The sequence below is a fragment of the Ornithorhynchus anatinus genome, chromosome 1 (assembly GCF_004115215.2).
Source record: "Ornithorhynchus anatinus isolate Pmale09 chromosome 1, mOrnAna1.pri.v4, whole genome shotgun sequence".
NCBI lineage: Eukaryota > Metazoa > Chordata > Mammalia > Monotremata > Ornithorhynchidae > Ornithorhynchus > Ornithorhynchus anatinus.
Window position 1 is genome coordinate 90,533,254 of NC_041728.1, and position 19,087 is coordinate 90,552,340.

Genomic DNA, 19,087 nt, shown 5'->3' on the forward strand with positions numbered 1-19,087 from the left:
AATCAGTTCCTTCGAGCAGGTCCCAGTTCTAAAACCTCAAGACAAAATGTCGCTTGTCTTTCTTGACGATGATATAAACTTGAAGCGGAACTCCCTTAACTCTCATTAACACAGCACACTTACTTCTGTCTGTAGTGAACTACTTGCTGCCAGCAGAGATTCTATGGCATTAGGAGGGCAATGTGTCAGAGCAAAAGCCATGAGTTCCTGACGAGTTCCCAAATCTTGGTAACCTTCCGACTGTCCCAATTGGCTACACACCTTCCAACTTCCAGAATAGCCTGTTGACGGGAGGAAAATATAACATAAGGGCTTATGAAATACAGCTAGCAATCTTAAAAACGGAATTCTAGAGTAAGTAAATACACTAAAACCAAGTTAGAGAAATGTTCAAACTAACATTAAAGCGATATAAATTTGAATGAAAATGGTAAATGTGTCTGTTTTGTCTCTGATGATTCTACCTAGGTGTTAGCCTACCCTGGTATGGCTTTGCTCAAGTCTTCTCTTCTTCACAATATCAAACGATCACTAAATGGTATTTACTGAGCGCTTAGTGTGTAAAGAGCCACTGTACTATGCACTTGGGAGAGAATACAAGAGAGTTGCTAGATACATTTCCTGCCTACAAGAAGTTTACAATCTAGAGGGCGAAATGGACATTAAAATAAATTATGGAAAGCCCTGCACTTTATCAGTCAATGGCATTTATTGGGTGATTACTGTGTGCAGAGCACTGTACTAAATACTTCAGAAACTATACAACTGAGGTGGCAGAGAAACTTTCGTAAAACTGCAGAAACGGTCTGGGCATGTCACTCCCCTTCTTAAAAACCTCCAGTGGTTGCCTATCAACCTCCGCACAAAACAAAAACTTCTCACTCTAGGCTTCAAGGCTCTGCATCACCTTGCCCCTTCCTACCTCTCCTCCCTTCTCTCTTTCTACTGCCCAACCCGCACACTCCTCCCCTCTGCCGCCCACCTCCTCACCGACCCCCGTTCTCGCCTATCCCGCCGACGACCCCCGGGCCACGTCCTCCTGCGGTCCTGGAACGCCCTCCCTGCTCACCTCCACCAAACTAATTCTCTTCCCCTCTTCAAAACCCTACTTAAAACTCACCTCCTCCAAGAGGTCTTGCCAGACTGAGCTCCCTTTCTCCCTCTACTCCCTCTGCCACCCCCCCTTTTACCTCTCCGCAGCTAAACCCTCTTCTGCCCCCTTTCCCTCTGCTCCTCCCCCTCTCCCATCCCATCCCCTCAGCACTGTACTTGTCCACTCAACTGTATATATCTTCAGTACCCTATTTATTCTGTTAATGAGATGTACATCACCCTGATTCTATTTATTTGCTATTGTTTTAATGAGATGTTCTTCCCCTTGATTCTATTTATCGCCATTGTTCTTGTCTGTCTGTCTCCCCCGATTAGACTGTAAGCCCGTCAATGGGCAGGGACTGTATCTCTTGCCGATTTGTACATTCCAAGCGCTTAGTACAGTGTTCTGCACATAGTAAGCTCTCAATAAATACTACTGAATGAATGAATGAATAGAACCCTGCATTGAGGAAAACTCATGCTGTAGTATCCACCAGTTCCAACAACTTGCACAAGAATGCAAAAACGTCAAATAATAATAATGATAATGATGGCATTTATTAAGCACTATGTGCTGGGCACTGTTCTAAGCACTTGATACCACGCTGCACCATATCCAAGACATGCTAGCAACATTTTAGCCAAAATTTGCAGCAAGAACATGCATTTTGGTAGAACTGGGTATAATTTAATTTTGATCCTGTCTTGCAAAGACATTTTTTAAAATTCAGTAGCTGAAAATATTTTCACCAGTCTTTCCTACATACCCTGTTAAGAACACTGGTTTCCCTGATGAATTTAATTATCAATTAGGATGGCTTCTCTTTCTAATTTAATTAAAATCACCCGCCCTCCCTCCTCAAATCGACAGACTATTACTCTCCTCCCCACACCCCCTTCAAAGCCTTACTGAAGGAACATTTCCTCCAGGAGGTCTTCCCTGACTAAGCCTCACTTTTCTCTTCTCCCACTCCCTTCTGTATCACCCTGACTTGCTCCCTTTGTTCTTCTCTCCTCTCAGCCCCACAGCACATATATACATATCTGTAATTTATTTATATTAATGTCTGTCTCCCCACCTCGAGACCGTAAGCTCGCTGAGGGCAGGGAATGTGTTGTTTATTGTTGTATTGTACTCTCCCGAGCACTTAGCACAGTGATCTGCACAAAATAGGCACTCAATAAATGCAACTGAATTAATGAGATACCACAATTATTATTATTATTTATTAAATGTAAATGAAGGCTATTTATCATGCTGTCTTTTCAACACCTCAATTCTTTCAAAATTACATATAACATTAGAGTAGCAAAGCAGTTACCTTTAAATGATTACACAAACCTAGTTTCTAGATTAGGTAAAGTTATTCCAATATATTTTTATCTACTAATACCACAGCACTTTTTGCTAAAACCATAGGGCAAGAGCCATCAACTTTAACATTCAAAAATTAGCACATCCATATTATTGTGCATGTTTTTCTAAGACCGACTCTGTATCTGAACTTATTAAATCCATCATAACCTTCAAAAAAATTGCAAAACATAATGTATTCCAAGTCCCAAAAAAACTTCCTACATAGGCAAGAGGCTGTAAATAAAAGCTGAAGGCTTTTATATAAGCACAACAAAGGAACATAAGAACAGTTTCAGTTTAAAACTTCCAATTATTTAAATTTGGAGATTTAAAATCTTCAATATTTCTTTGACCATAGCCCTGAGTATTTGATGTCCCATTAGTTCTACATACATACTTGGGGAAAAATAATGATATAGCACAAATATCTACCGTTGAAATAAGACTTTAAATTATATATCCTCTTGCCACTGTTGGGTAGGGACTGTCTCTATCGGTTGCCGAATTGTAGTTTCCAAGCGCTGAGTACAGTGCTCTGCACACAGTAAGTGCTTAATGAATATGACTGACTGACTGAATGAATATAAGAGGAGATTAGATGCGCTTCCAGGTCAACAAAGTGAAATTAAAATTTTTAAAAATAATTTCTAAAGTCAAATTTAAAGTAAATCTTTAAAGTCCAGATTTCTTTTCATCACTATTAGACAACATGTATTCCAAGATAGTCACAGTTTACATAACTAATATGCTATAAAAAACGCTCTTTGAGGGTTTTTTTAAAAATGGTATTTGTTAAGCCCTTACAGTGAGCCAGGCCCCGTACTAGGCACTGAGATTTACACAAGATAATAGGGTTAGACAGAGTCCCTGTCACACAAAGAGCTCACAATCTTAATCCCCATTTTACATATAAGGAAACTGAGGCACAGAGAAGTTAAGCAACTTGTCCAAGTTCACCTATCATATAAGTGGTAGACAAGTTCCAAAACCCAAATGCGAATGGCTTACCAGTAGACTACTTAAATTTTACGCTGGGCAATTTACAACACTAAGAGCGAAAAGGTGGCATGTAAAGGGACTTACATACTGCTCACACTTTACCTGTGGCCATCAGCTCTTGACAGTGCATATTAGCTGCTTTGTAGTCCAGGAAATGAAGAGCTTGTTCCACTAACAGGATCAAAACCTGCCCCTTCCTTTCCGCTTGGTCGTCTTCTAGAAGTAGAGAGAAATAATTTAGAAATTCTCAGAAGGTCAAGTAGCACATGCATTAAATTGTATTTCAGAATAATCTGAAGATAGAAAAATACAATGAGATACACTTAAAAAAACCCAGAAAAATAGACAATGTCATCCTTGGCCTCACCACTGTTATCAGTCTCACTCTGCAGGAGTGAATAGCTCCAGTCTCCAGGAGAATTCCTGAGGGCGAGACTATTTCTGGTTTTGTCCCTGATTAAAGCAAGCCAAACCTGTTGTCCCTCCCCCTTAGACTTCCAACACCATGTGGGACAAGCGGGGACTGTAGTAAGTGCTTGGCACAGAATAAGCAGTATGGCTCAGAGGAAAGAGCCCGGGCTTGGGAGTCAGAGGTCATGGGTTCTAATCCCGGCTCCACCACTTGTCAGCTGTGTGACTTTGGGCCAGTCACTTAACTTCTCTGGGCCTCAGTTACCTCATCTGTAAAATGGGGATTGAGACTGTGAGCCCCACGTGGGACAGGGACTGTGTCCAACCCGATCTGCTTGTGTTCACCCAATGCTTAGTACAGTGCCTGGCACAAAGTTAAGCGCTTAACAAATACCATAATTATTATTAATAAGCACTTAATAAATACCATAATTATAATGAAGAAGCATTTAACAAATACCACAATTATTACCCTTATTGATTTGCGGGACTACAAGTGAAAGACCATCTGAGCCTGGTACACAATAAGCACTTAACAAATACCCCAATTATTAATATTAAAAGGAACACAGTATTATCCGGCTCACCCTATCTCAAAGGGATATTTTGAGGGGAACATGATATAACTGACATGAAAGCCTATTTGAAGAATAAAAGCATGCACTCTTCAAAGTTACAGTGTTGCAAGGTGTTTGGAGCCATCGTAGGGCAAGGCGATGGCAGGCCCAGGAATCCTGCAAAGAACAGACTGTGGATAACTAAGAGTCACCCCAATTAAGAGTGGCTGTTGAAAGAAAAATTAATCAGTGGCATTTATCGAAGGCATACTGTGTGTGGAGAAAGTACAACACAACCGAGTTGGCAGATATGCTCCCTGCCCACAAGAAGCTTGGAAGGAAGAGGGAGACCCACGGCATCTGCAGCACTGCAGAATTAGACTTAAATAATGGGATTAGATTTCTAATGGGGTTGTAAATTTGAAAATGATTAGAAATATTATGGTGATAACCGTAAGATCAAGACTGTAAGATCCTGAGGCCAAAAAGTCTATCTACCAACTCTCCCAGATGCTTCGTTCACTACTCGGCACACAGTAAAAACTAAATAAATATTGTTCATTGACTGATAACACAACGGAATATACTGGACTGATATTTATTGATTTGGTCTTCATCAGATATTACACCGATCCTGTAATGACAAGGACTGCAATTCTGTGCAACTCATCTGACGACTAGACTGTAGTCTCTGGACTGTAATCTTACTGTGGGCAGGGAACAAATCTACCACTTCTGATGTATTGTACTCTCCCAAAGCGATTGATAAATTCAGTGTTCTTCAATCAATCTTATCAAATGAGCACTTACATGTGCAGAACACAGTACTTAGCCCTTGGGAGAGTACAATATAACAGAGTTGGTAGACAAGTTCCCTGTCACACAATGAACTTGCAGTCTAGAGAGTAAGACAGACATTAATATAAATTACAGGTATGTATATAAGCGGTGTTGGGCTGAGGGAGAGATGAATAAAGAGTGCAAATCTAAGTTCAAAGGTGCTGGAAAAGGGAGTGTGGGAGAAGATGAAATGAGGGCTCAGTCAGGGAAGGCCTCTTGGAGGAGATGTGCTTATAATAATAGAGAATAATAGAGAAGCAGCGTGGTTTTGTGGAAAGAGCATGGGCTGGGAGTCAGAGGTCATGGGTTCTAATCCCAGATCCACCACTTGCCAGCTGTGTGACTGTGGGCAAGTCAATTAACTTCTCAGTGCCTCAATTACCTCATTTATAAAATGAGGATTAAGACTGTGAGCCCCATGTGGGAGAACCTGATTACCTTGAATCTACCCCAGCGCTTAGAATAGTGCTTGGCACTTAATAAGCATTTAACAAATCCCATCATTATTATTATTGTTATTATCAATAAGGTTTTAAGGTGGGGAAAGAGTGATTGGCTCTCAGATATGAAGAAGTAGCATGGCCTAGTGGATAGAGCATGAGTTTGGGAGTCAGAAGGACCTAGTTCCAAATGCAGCTCCGCCACTTGTCTGCTGTGTGACCCTGGGCAAGTCACATAACTTTTCTGTGCCTCGGTTACCTCATCTGTAAAGTGGACATTAAAAATGTGTGTCATGTGGGACATGGACTGTGTCCAACCTGATTAGCTTGCATCTACCCCCAGTGATTAGAACAGTGGCTGGCACATAGTAAGCGCTTAACAAATACCATTTCCACACACCTCCCACTCCCCCTCCCCCCCAAAAAAGAGGAGGGAGGGCATTCCAGGCCAGAGGCAGGATGTGGGTGGGAGTTTAGTGGCAAGATAGATGGAGTTCACGGTACAGTGGGAAGATTGGCATTAGGGGAGTGAAATGTGTGAGCTGGGCTGTAGTAAAAGAGTAGAGAGGTAAGATAGGTGGAGGCAAGATGACCGAGTGCTATAAAGCTGATGGTAAGGAGTTTCTGTTTGATATGGAGCTGAATTGGCAACTGTTGGAAGTTCTTGAGGAGTAGGGAGACATGGACTCAGTGGTTTTGTAGAAAAATGATCCGGGCAGCATAGTCAAATATGGGCTGGAGTTGAGTGAGACAGGAAGGAGGGAGGTTAGCAAGGAGACTGATGCAGTAACCAAGGAAGGATAGAATAAATGCTTGAATTAACACTACAGCACTGAATATGTGGACTGAATGAAAGACACGTGTCAAGGATAATACCAAGAATATGAGACAGGGAGGATGATGGTGCTGCCTACAAGGATGGGAAAGTCAAGAGGAGGACAGGGTTTGGGTAGGAAGATGAGGAATTCTCTTTTGGGACACAGAATTGCTTATTACACATTTACATGAGCTGCTAAATGCTTTGGGTAGAAAGTCTTTTTATGCCTCACATCATCAATTATTTGCAACATAAAGCCAACAAAAAATTCTGCCATTTGAACAGCAAGAATTTGGAAAATCCTATTATAGATAATGCCATCCAAAGACATATCAGCATGGCCAGCACGGCATTTGGAAAGCTGGAGCATTGGCTTGGGAAGGAAAGAGGAATTAGCCTGAAGACCAATATTGATATCAGCTGTGTTGCTGTCATAACATTACTGAGGCATGGACGCCATATTGATGGCATATGAAACAACTTGTGTAATTCCATTTGTGTTGTCTGAAATAGACTAAATTAAAATCACAAGGTCTCATTCCAAATACTGAGATCCTGCAGTCTTGCACAATCAATCAATCATCAATCAAAGGTACTTTTTGAGTGTTTATCTGTGCAGAGCACTGTATTAAGGACCTGGAAGGCTGTAATACAACAGAATTGGTATACATGTTCCCTTATCAGAGGTAGCTCACAGTCCAGAAGATCACACAACTGGTAGGTGATGATAATGATGAGGGGGGTGCCTGTAATTATGTGGTCATCAATCAATCACATTGATTGAGCACTTACTGTGTGCTGACTACTGTACTATGCGCTTGGGAGGGTACGATATAACAATGTAACAGAAACATTCTACAATGAACACACCATCTAGAGGATAAGTTTACAGTCTAGAGAATGAGCTTTCAGTACAAATATTGGATTAAGAGGTGCCCAAATCGATTTTTTATGGGAGCTCAGCACTGGGACATGTTTCAGAAGCAGCTGGTGGAAAAGTACTGCAGACTAATAAAAACCCACTCCCCCTGTATCGCTTGTGCTTGGGAACTGGCAGCATGCTGCTGAGGCAAGCTCTACCAATTGGTTATTCAGTCTTTTGAGGCCAAACCCATTTTGGGACAACTGAAGAAACAACCCAGGTCAGGTGACAGACGTTTCCAAGTGCTACACAGCAACCAGTGCAAATCTTCATGTGTGTGGCCTTTTTCTGATCAGTGTGAGCCTCAAGACATCTCCTATATAACTCCCCTCGTAACTCAGTAGAAGTGATACGGTTGGGGCTTATCGGTCAATTTTGATGGTAGACTCCATCATCAAAATGTAGAGGACCAAGAGATAAAAAATTCACAATTCGTTACTTTGAGGAAAATAAGAAAAGAGAACAGAAAACTGATTATAGAGATAAAATGGAAGCAAGTAGCTCTCATTTGTCTTTGTTTCAGATAGTGAACTGTTATCATTTGGAGACACACAATGACGCACAACAATGTTGCTGCTCCTCACAACACCACTGGCTCCCAGAACTCTCTTAGACCTCGGTGTTTTCCTTTAACACACTGCTCAGCACGGTCAGACAGAAAGAAAAACTACCACATTAAAGGAGGGTGGTCAAAAGAGGAGTGCTTTTGGGTGTGTTGTACAAGCCTCCACACTCGTCTTAAACAAGTTTTACATAACCATCCGTGCACAAAGTCTTAAGTTTCACCAGCACCATTCTATTTCTAACGTAATGTATACACCACTCGACTAATGTGAGACCTGGGACAAGTCAATTATTTTTCTCATCTGTAAAATGAGGATAAAAGTATGTGTTTTCCTGACTCAGACCGTGTACTCCACGTGGGATGGAGCGTTGATACGACTCTTGTATATCTATCAATCGTATTTATTGAGCACTTACTTTGTGCAGAGCACTGTACAACACTTGGGAGAGTACAATGTAACAGAGTTGGAGGACATGCTCCCTGCCCTGTGGAAATTACAGGCTAGAGGGGGATATTGACACTAATATAAATAAATTGAGGATATGAACATAAATACTGTGGGGCTGAGACTGGAGTGAATACAGGGTGCAAAATCAGGTGCAAGCACGACAGAGGGGAGAGGGAGTATTTGAAATGAGGGCTTAGTCAAGGGAAAGCTTCTTGGAGGAGATATGCTTTTAATGAATCTTTGAAGGCTGGGGAAGGGGATCATCTGACAGATAGGAAGATATCTAACCCTATGTTTATCACAGTCACATAATAAGCACTTAGTAATCTCATTATCCTTATTGCTTTTTTTCTTATTCTTCTATTTTATGTATTTATCTACAGTAAAATGGACAACACATGAAAGAACATGTTTAAGGTATTGCTGTGTACTTCATTTATACTATGGATTTGCAGCATTTCTCCAACACACACTTAATAATCATAATAACTGTGATATTTGTTAAGCGCTTACTGTGTGAGGCACTATAGTAAACGCTGGGGTGGACACAAGCAAATTGGGTTAGACCACATAGGGCTCACAGTTTTATTCCTCATTTTACAGTTGAGGTAACTGAAGCACAGAGAAGTGAAATGACTTGCCCAGGGTCACAGAGCAGACAACGGGCAGAGCCAGGATTAGAACCCATGACCTTCTGACTCCCAGGCCTGTGCTCTATCCCCTACGCCATGTTGCTTCTCCTAAATCCCATGGTTTAAAATAAACCCTGTCACTAAAGTCCTGTCCCAGCAGTACCCCACCGTATCAAGGCGTAACACTCTGAGTTAGTTAATAATGACGGTATTTGTTAAGCCCTTACTATGTTCCAGGCACTGTTCTAAGCGCTAGAATTATGCCCAAATCAGCAGAATGAGGCAGACAGAACAGGAAGAAACATTTAAAAGGTATTGGTGAGTTGCTTCCAGTACCTACTGACATTTAGCAACAACCCCATGGCCTGAGTGTTGCCAACAGTTGCTTCTACAAAACAGAAGCTACCATACTCTTCTCCTAGATTAGGAATTCGCGTTGCGATTTGGAGGTACTGTGCTTAGACAAAATACTAGTTTTAATTTTCAGTTGTGGAGGAGAATGCCAGCTTTTCACTAGAATCAGTTTTGGTAGAGACATGATTTAACCTGTTGCTAAGCCAAATCCATCAGGCTCTCCCGTTATTGGGTAGGGATTGCCTCTATTTGTTGCCCAACTGTACTTTCCAAGCGCTTAGTAGAGTGCTCTGCATAAGCGTTCGTTCAATAAATATGACTGAATGAATGAATCACAGTGGTACGTCAAAGTCCACAGCATCTTCTTGGGATCGTGCACACTGAAGAAACCAGAAATGAAACCAGATAAACTACAGGGAGAATGAATTTTAACATCAAGTAATAATCATAATCTAAAAATTATGAATTCAGAAGGGAATAAGTAGAAAATATAACTTTTTTCCCCAAATAGCAAGTAAATTATTCCCCTTTGAAAGCCCTAAAGTTTCTAGTTCAAGAGGGTCATGGAATAAATTGGAGTAGTGTATGACTTGCTTTAGTGAAAACATAATAAGAAACGCCACAAGACCAGTAATTGAGGAGGATTTAAGCACATGGTTGAAAGCTGTGAGCATGGATGAAATAATCTCAAACAAATAAAGGAATTTTAGAAAAAAAAAGTTTTAGAGAAATTAGTATAGAAAATGTGCATGGACAGAAACCATTCAATGAAAGATTTCTATTGTTTTCATGAACCAAGGAAAAACATCACTTATACCAAAAAAAAAAAATGTCAAATATATCAATCTTCCAGAAGGCTGAAAGCTTTAGTTACATCCTTGAACACACTTTCTGATAATAATTCAAATTCTCTCAAGCGTAACAAAGATATTCTACATTTTAGAGTTTAGCATTTACCTGCAACCCTCAGCAAATTTGCAAGTTCCAGGAGTTTAGCAGATTGCTTGTAGCTTGTCGGGGCCTGCACAATACAATCCTTGATGAGACTTAGGCGATCAGAGCACAGACGCACTAAAAGAGAGACACCGTTAAAGTGGTTAATGTAAAAAGAAATATATGGCTTCTTGTTTAGATCAAAAAAGCAAAATGGAAAAAACCTTTTTTTTTTTACATGTTACGGCTACAGAATATGCAGAAAAATGAGAATTTTTAAGGGTACAAACAAGAGAAACAAAGCACAATACTTGTTTTGAAGAACACGGGCCAGGTTTTTAGCTCATTAACCTCAGTATATTATAGAGTAAATGTGTTTCACTCAGTCTCAATAGCACAGCAGGTTGAATGTATTCTGAAAAATGATTACTTTTTTGAAAAGGAGAATAGAAGCACTGAAGGGAGGGGAAAGAAAGGGAGAGGGGAAAAAAGACGGCTTTCAAGGTCCTAGAGGTAAACTTAGAGAAGTTTGTTCTTTTACTTGTGAATTTATTATACTTACTGAGCGCTTACTGTTTGCGGAGTACTATGCTAAACACTTAAGAGTACAATAAAACGGAGTTGATAGTTTAGCAGCAGTGGCCTCCTCAGATTTGAAAGCCAGATTTTTCTTTATGAACCACTTTTACACACTGGTCAATGACATAAAGGTTGGGAAGAGAATACAGGCAAAGTTGAGGGAGACATGAATACAGAAAAGAAAAAAAAAAACCTCTGAATTTTTTTTATCCCATTTAGGAAATGAGACATTTGAACTGGATTCTATTTTTCTCCTTCAGTAATACGAGACAGCTAAGGTTTGAATTCTTGCAAATGAAAAGTGCTTTGTAATTTATTAGGCAAACCTAGAATAATTGCTTCAGTAATAAGAGCCAATAGATACTACGGATGTCGAGAGGAAAATACATTAATTCTATCCCAGTAATTGCAGAGTCTGATTAAAGCTTCTTCCTCATGTTAATTCCAGTAGCTTTTTTGAAGCAACGTATATACTAGATCTATTGTGATGGCAAGAAAAGGATGGGAATTAAACAGCATTCCAAGGGATGACCTGTGTGGGGAACCAAGAGTCGAGGGTTAGCTGTAGTCTAAGTTCGTCCCTGAATTTAATGAACTGGAAGAGAACATAATGAGAATGGCATTCACATCTGTGGTGGTACTCAGTGGGGGTTTCAAATACTAATAATAGGCATAATTCAAATGAATTTATAGGTGATATTAGGAAGCTACAATAAAATACTCCTTAATAATATCATAAAAGAAATCAAAGAAAAAAGATTTGGGAGGAAGGAAAGAAGGGTGGAAAAAAAGGCTGACTGAGACCATCAAATTAGAAAGATATGTGGGACACAACATGTGAAGTGCGGGACCTGATTATCTTGTATCCACCCCAGGGCTTTGTACACTGCTTGGCACATAACAAACACTTAACAAATACCACAATTATTATTATAATTTCCTTGGAATACTGGAATACAGAATACTCTAATTTAAGAGTTCAGGTATTAGCCAGATAAAATGAAAAGAATTTTAAAGCATTAAAAATAATTATAGAGCAACTGGAAGGATAAATAAGAATAAATTAACATGCAAAATGAATACCGTTGCTAAATACAGTAAAAAGGTCTAGGGTACAGCAGAGTATATAAAAAAATGATTGGAGCATGTCCTACAGACAATATACACAGAAATAAAGGGAAGAAATAAAGAAATGGAAAACAACCCAAACATCTTGAGGGAAATTAAGGGGACTGTGGGTTTTTCCTTGTGGGCAGTAATCACAACAATGAATCAATCAATCAATCATATTTATTGAGCCCTTACTATTTACCAAGCACTGTAACAAGAGCATGGGAGAGTACAGAATAACAGTTTAACAAACACATTTCGTGTCTTACAGTCTATAGGGCATTTTACCATTTCTGCTATACTGTACTCTCCCAAGCACTTATAGTTGATATTTGTTAAGCACTTACTATGTGCAGAGCACTGTTCTAAGCGCTGGGGTAGACACAGGGGAATCAGGTTGTCCCACGTGGGGCTCACAGTCTTAATCCCCATTTTACAGATGAGGTAACTGAGGCACAGAGAAGTTAAGTGACTTGCCCACAATCACACAGCTGACAAGTGGCAGAGCTGGGATTCGAACCCATGACCTCTGACTCCAAAGCCCATGCTCTTTCCACTGAGCCACGCTGCTTAGTAATGTGCTCTGCATACAGTAAGCACTTAATAAATAAAACTGGTCAAGAGTGGTTTCAATTATTACTTTTAGAAAGTGTTTAAAAAAGCATATAGAAAAATGACCCCAAAATCATCAGAGGAAAAAAAAAATCCTTCACTGACAAAATATAAATATGATGATAAACCTTTTTCCCCCATGGGGTTTGCCTTGTGTTTTACCTAATCAATTTTAATTTATCTGATTTCTTCCATGAAACAATATCCACAGTACAAAAGAAAAAACAACAGAATAATGAAATTAGCCACTTAATTTGCTAAGGATGAGCACTTGGGTAATAGATTTCTAAAATAACAACCTTCTTTATATGCATTTCTAATGAGTATAAAAATATCCTGAACTGAAAATCTGCTTGTGTGCTAAACATTGCCAAGACTGGGCAGAGGTGACTGACTGTAGGCTCAGAATTCAAAGGCTGCTGTGGACAGCCATTACAATGGGAAACTCCCAATCAATAAATCAAGCTATGGAGCTGTCAACTCTTTAAACCTGCTGATTTTCTTGAAACACTCCTAATTCCTGAAAATTTTTCCCAAGCTACAGCAGAATAGTTGGGGGGATTCCCCATCAAAATCACTCTGCAGCTGTTCTATAAACACACCACTCAAAATATGACTAAGTGAACACCTAAGCACATCAGAATTTGATCTGTAATTTGAAAATTAACATTTTGGGTAGTAGCGGCAATTTTTGTGCATACCCGCCTGCGTAAAGTATAATTACAAATTATATTTTACCCAGAAGAGCAGTGTGGCTTAGTGGATAGAGCATGGGGCTGGGAGTCACAAGGAGCTGGGTTCTCCACTTGTCGGCTGAGTGACCTCGGGCAAGTCACTTAACTTCTCTGTGCCTCAGTTACCTCATCTGTACCCTATTGTACCCTATAGTACAGATGAGGTAACTGAGGCACAGAGAAGATAATTCACATAGCAGATACTGAGGCACAGAGAAGATAAGTCACATAGCACGTCACATAGCAGTCTAGTGGTGTTTCTGGGATTAAAACCCAGGTCTTTTTGACTCCCAGGCCCGTGGTCTATTCACTAGGCCACGCTGCTTACAACAACCCGTTTGGCCATTATTCTCTTTACTTCAGTCCCCCGGCCCTGTATGCCAGGGTACACCATATCCCAGGATAATCTGGCAAATGCACACCTTGGCGGTAAAGTCATTCAATCAATCAGTCATATTTACTAAGCGTTTTCTTAGCAGAGCACTCCACTAGCAAGGCAAAGGCTTGGGCCTTTATAGTGACAGAAATCCCAACTCCCAAATGCTTCCCTGACTCTTCTCCTTTATTCCTTGTTCGTCAAAGACTCCCGCATGATGAGCGGGTTCCTCCTCTCTTTCAGTGATGGTATTTGGAAGCAGGAAAGTCCTCTTCTGGTGGTGTGAAGAGCAGCATCGATTCCTTCCTTTGATGACAGTTCACCAGAATTTGCAGGATCCCTTTTTACAGACTTTCTCCTCTACAGAGGTAAACAATCCTGGTTTCTCCTCCTTTTGATGAGAGAATGCTGAAACTCTTTGGTGGAGCAATCCCAGTTTGAATGCTGCCGGAGTGGGTGACCGGTTTCTGAGATGCCCAAATTGTCTGCCCTGAACTGATGCAGACTGAGCGTGGGTAGCTTACTAAGCAGCCTGTCTCAGTGGGAAAAGCACGGGCTTGGAAGTAAGAGGTCGTGGCTTCCAATCCCAGCTCCGTCAGTTATCAGTTGTGTGACTTTAGGCAAGTGACAACTTCTCTGTGCCTCAGTTACCTCACCTGTTAAATGGGGATGAAGACTCTGAGCCCACGTGGGACACACTGATTACCTAGTATCTACCCCAGTGCTTAGAACAGTACTGGACAAGTAATAAGCGCTTAACAAATACCATTATTATTATTATTCTGCAGCTGGTCCTAGTGTGCCTAGTGGATTATCCCTAACAAATCCATCTACAGCCAAAGGAAGAGCAGCATAGTGCCAATAACCTACTGCAGCACAATAATGCAGTAGGCAGATGTTTTGGCATTCTGCGGTCTTTGCCTTCCCTGACTAGCCTCATCTCCCAACCCTATTCATTCTCCATTGGTATCTACTCTACCCTCATTCCTCCTGTACTTATGTACGTAGCCTAATACTCTGCTGCTCCCCATCTCTAATTTATTTTCACGTAGGTCTGCCCCACTACATCGTGAGCTCCTTGAAGGCATGAATCATGGCTGTCAATTTACTGTATTGCACTCTCCCAAGCACTTATTACAGTGCTCAGCAGAGAGTTAATGAACAATAAATACCGCTGGTTGATTGACTGCTGCTCACTTTAGCCAGGCATTTTTCAGGATTCCTGTAGGGCCCCTCTTCCTTGACAGATGCTCTAGGTGGTTCTTCAGTTAGAAACCTTCACATCCCAGCAGGCAATCCCCTTCTTGCGGTGCCAGGACTGAAACCCAGGTCGCCTGATTCCCAGAGACACGCTCTTTCCACTGGGTCTTGTTTTTTGTCCATCTGTCTCCCCCGATTAAACTGTAAGCCCGTCAATGGGCAGGGATTGTCTCTATCTGTTGACAAATTGGACATTCCAAGCGCTTAGTACAGTGCTCTGCACATAGCAAGTGCTCAATAAATACTATTGAATGAATGAATGGACCATCAGTGGGGGCTAAATCAAACAAAATATTCAATGTGCCAAGTATAACTTTAGTATTCAGTAGTATCTGTCATGGAATGAAAAACACTTATTCTTTGTTGCCCAAAAACAAAAAAGGGAGGTGCAGTGATGTAAAAGGAAATATGCTACTGTGATCCATGAGAGGAACCTTTGGCCAGGTTTTTTAAATTCAGAATCTATATAGCACAACATGATTGGCCTAAAATTAGTGGTTGGACCAGAAATGGTTTTTGTCTTTTTATTTTTTTTTAAGCGCTTACTGTGTGCCAGGCACTATACTAAGCATTGGAGTAGATACGAGCTAATCAGGTTGGACACAGTCAATCCCCATTTTACAGATGAGGTAACTGAGGTCTAGAGAAGTGAAGTTACGTGCTTAAGGTCACACAGCAGACAAGTGGCGGAACTGGGATTTGAATCCAGGTCCTTCTGACTCCCAGGCCCGTGCTCTCTCCACTAGGCCACACTGCTACTCTGCCTAGCTACAACTAGACTAAATACCAACAGAACAAAGATATATTATTGAAAAATGGAGTTTCCCTCTATTTAAAAAAAATTAAAAATAGAATCCTGGAAATGAAAGCATTGAAAAGAGGACTAGCAGCTTACATCTCAAAATTGTCATCTCTCCTTCAGCAAGAGGTATGTTATTTTATATAAATACATTTAGCATAAATTTCACTTCTCCTAAAAGCCTAATTAAAGGCTGGAATGAGAAAAATGATGCCTCATAGGTAAGATGCAATAGTGAAAATATTATATCAATAGGCTTTGAAAAGAAATCAACAAAAGATAAATTGTCATTTTTTGACGTATAAAATCTTGATGATCCAGAGTAAACACAAAGAGACAGTACCCATCACGTATACTTTCTATAAAACACCATTCATTTCACCTTGCAAAGGTAGAATCTTTACTCCAAATTCTTCGAGATAGCTAAGAGCTCGGATGAGATCTAATTCTTCTTGAATGGCATTGGGACATTCAATGATCAATTGTAAGCAGGACCTAAGCAACAAAAGATGGCAATCAGGAAAGTCAGGGAATACAGTTTCAGAGTTTTCCTTGAGAGTTACACAATTATTTAGTCTGCCCACTGTAATGTTTCAATACTTCAAGAAAAGATCTAGGGAACAATACAAATCCAGGGGTATATTCTATGGTTAAAGAATTTCTGATTACTAATCATAAAGAATACAGAGTTTTTCCCTACTTGTCATTTTAAGGAATCTATAATAATTCAGTCGTATTTTCAATTCAATTGCATTTACTGAGCACTTACTGCGTGTAAAGCACTGTACTAAGTGCTATAGGGGTGATTAATAAAATAAGAAACTTGCAAACAGGCTAATATTGTCTATTTGGAGCCAGGCGTTTATTGAAATCCTTATAAAACGGAAATGTGGGAAAAAAAGGTACTACAGGGATTCCACCCATCCTTCCCATGCCTCCTGTTTTGTCCTCTGCTAATCTTCAAACTCTCTATCCCAAGGCAAAGCAGTCACAACAGCTGCCAGGCACTTGGTACACAAGCAGGGGAAGAACTTTAAGAGACAAAGGGAAATAGAGGAAGGCTGAAAGTTGGCATCCTGCATATGCTGCCCCATCACAGCTTCCCAGTTTCCCTCTCCATGGCAACTGAAAGCAGCAGGGGGAGGATTACGTGCAGGAAGAGTGGAAACATCCAAAGTTAATCGGACTATGACATTCACTGAGCCTCCAGCTTTTTTTTAGCGCACTAAGTACTGCGTAAAGATACAAATGACAAACTCAGTCCTCAAGGAACGTTTTACTGGACAAAGGATAAATCCCCAAACTGCATGTTAAACCATAAAAACAAGTAATATACACTCAGTCAATCAGTGGTATTTACTGAGCGTAAACTGTGTAGATCACTATACTGAGTACTTATGAGCATTCAGCAGAGTAAGCAGACATGATCTTTGCCCTCCAGGACCTGACAATTTAGCAGGGGAGAACAAACTTTAAAATAAATTACACTTAGGGGAAGCAACAGTGAGTAAGTAAATGTACATAATGCTGCAAGCGTGGCGGGATGGGGAAGATAGAAATGCAAATTGGAAAAAAATCTACTGAGCATTAAGGGACAGTTAAGGAGTAGGAGACACGTGGTGAAAGAGAGTGAGCAGTAGCCAGAGAGACAGGAGGAGACCCCAGAAAGGCTAAATCAAGGTTAGATGTTTACAGAAGGGGATGGTCCACATAGTATTAGAGGCTTCTGAGAGATTTAGGCAGATTGGGATGGAGTTAGAGTCTATTAGATTTGGAAAAGAGAAGGTTATTGGTGACCATGGAGACAACTGTTTCAGTGGAGTGGAAGGGGCCGAAGCTGGATCGCAGAGAGTTAAGGAAAGAATTGGAGGAAAGGAAGAAGTGGGCAGGTGTCAACAACTTGTTTGAGGAATTTGCAAAGGCACGGAAAAGAGAGATGGAAGAATAACTGGAGGGTGCGCCAGGAGAGGAGATATGTGGGCATGTTAAACAGAAGGGAGGTAACCACTGATGAGTGACTGGCTGAAGATGGCAGTTAGGGAGGTAAGAAGGGAAGGGCAAGTGTTTTAATAAGGTGTGAAGTGAATGATCAGAGGCATAGGTGGCGAGGGTAGATTCCTAAAGCAAGTGTGACATTTACTCTTGAAAGGTGACTGGAAAGGATGAGAAAGTGGATGGAAGCAGGATGGGGGTAAGACTGGGGAGGTGAGGAGATTTATTCAACGGTATTTGTTAAGCACTTACTATGTGTCAAGAACTGTTCTAAGCACTAGAGTAGATACGAGAACACAATCCACGGTGACATATATAGAAGGGACAGATGGAGCAGGCTCAAAGAGTAAATTATGAGGCATTTTATTTTGATATGATAAGCACTTTAGTCACCACTGCAGGCTTCTAGGAAGGGAGATTAAACGTTCAAATCAATGTTTTTTGCTGCACAAAAATCGATTTTTGCTGCTGCACAAAAATTAAGACAGAAGAGAGGAGAGACTTTTGCAGAAACAATCGTTAGACCAAACATAAGGTATTTAAGGATAAAACTTGAGGTGAAAATTTGGTACAGAGAAGAAAGATCAGGACACCCAAACTACAAGAACATCTGAAAAAGAAAACAAGATTTTATGTGTGAAAGCCAATCATATGTTTCACAAAAATCAATGGAGTCTTTCATTAAAAGTCATTTAAGTAGCCTGAACACAGAAGAGTTTCTATGATTATCTGCAGAAACAGGACATCTTGAATTATCCCTTAGAAAAAGTCAGGGATTCTCAATGACCTGAAATTCTCTGAAGACCTATGTTACAGAGATGTAAAAGACTAGCTTGAGGACAAAATCCTGTGGTTCTTTTCCCTAAGAAATTACAAGCTATCAGATAAAGCCAGTATTCCCATACCTCACAGGAGGTCTGATTTAAGACACCATTTCATGAAATATGTCAAAAGACCAATGAGCAAACAGCTGTTCTCACCATACCCATCTGACCTTCTCCCACCATGTCCAAAACAATTCCACAACTTCCTTGGCAGCCCATGCTACCAGAAGCAGAATGACGCCAAATATATGTTAATAGCATGAAACGGGGTGGATTTTTCATTGGGAAGTGTTAGGGAGGGAAGAGGAAGAGAGGAGATGAGAGAAGTAGGAAATATTGAAGACCGTGCTTAAAACATACTCATCTTTTACTCGATTGATGATATTTATTCAGCACTTAGTGTGCACAGGGCACTCGGAGAGTACGATAGA

The 19,087-nt window shown here is 40.5% G+C and overlaps 1 protein-coding gene across 2 annotated transcripts in view; it reads right to left on the reverse strand.

The window, feature by feature from the left end:
* The window catches only part of NBAS (NBAS subunit of NRZ tethering complex), a 286,332-nt gene that overhangs the window by 134,795 nt on the left and 132,450 nt on the right, over positions 1 to 19,087 (reverse strand). For both annotated transcript variants that reach the window (XM_029058646.2, XM_029058643.2), the window contains exons 31-34: positions 16,223 to 16,335; positions 10,395 to 10,508; positions 3,554 to 3,667; positions 124 to 281 (exon numbers count right to left, since the gene is read on the reverse strand). In XM_029058646.2, the coding sequence (XP_028914479.1) occupies positions 124 to 281; positions 3,554 to 3,667; positions 10,395 to 10,508; positions 16,223 to 16,335 (499 nt within the window). The remainder of the gene's footprint in view (positions 1 to 123; positions 282 to 3,553; positions 3,668 to 10,394; positions 10,509 to 16,222; positions 16,336 to 19,087) is intronic.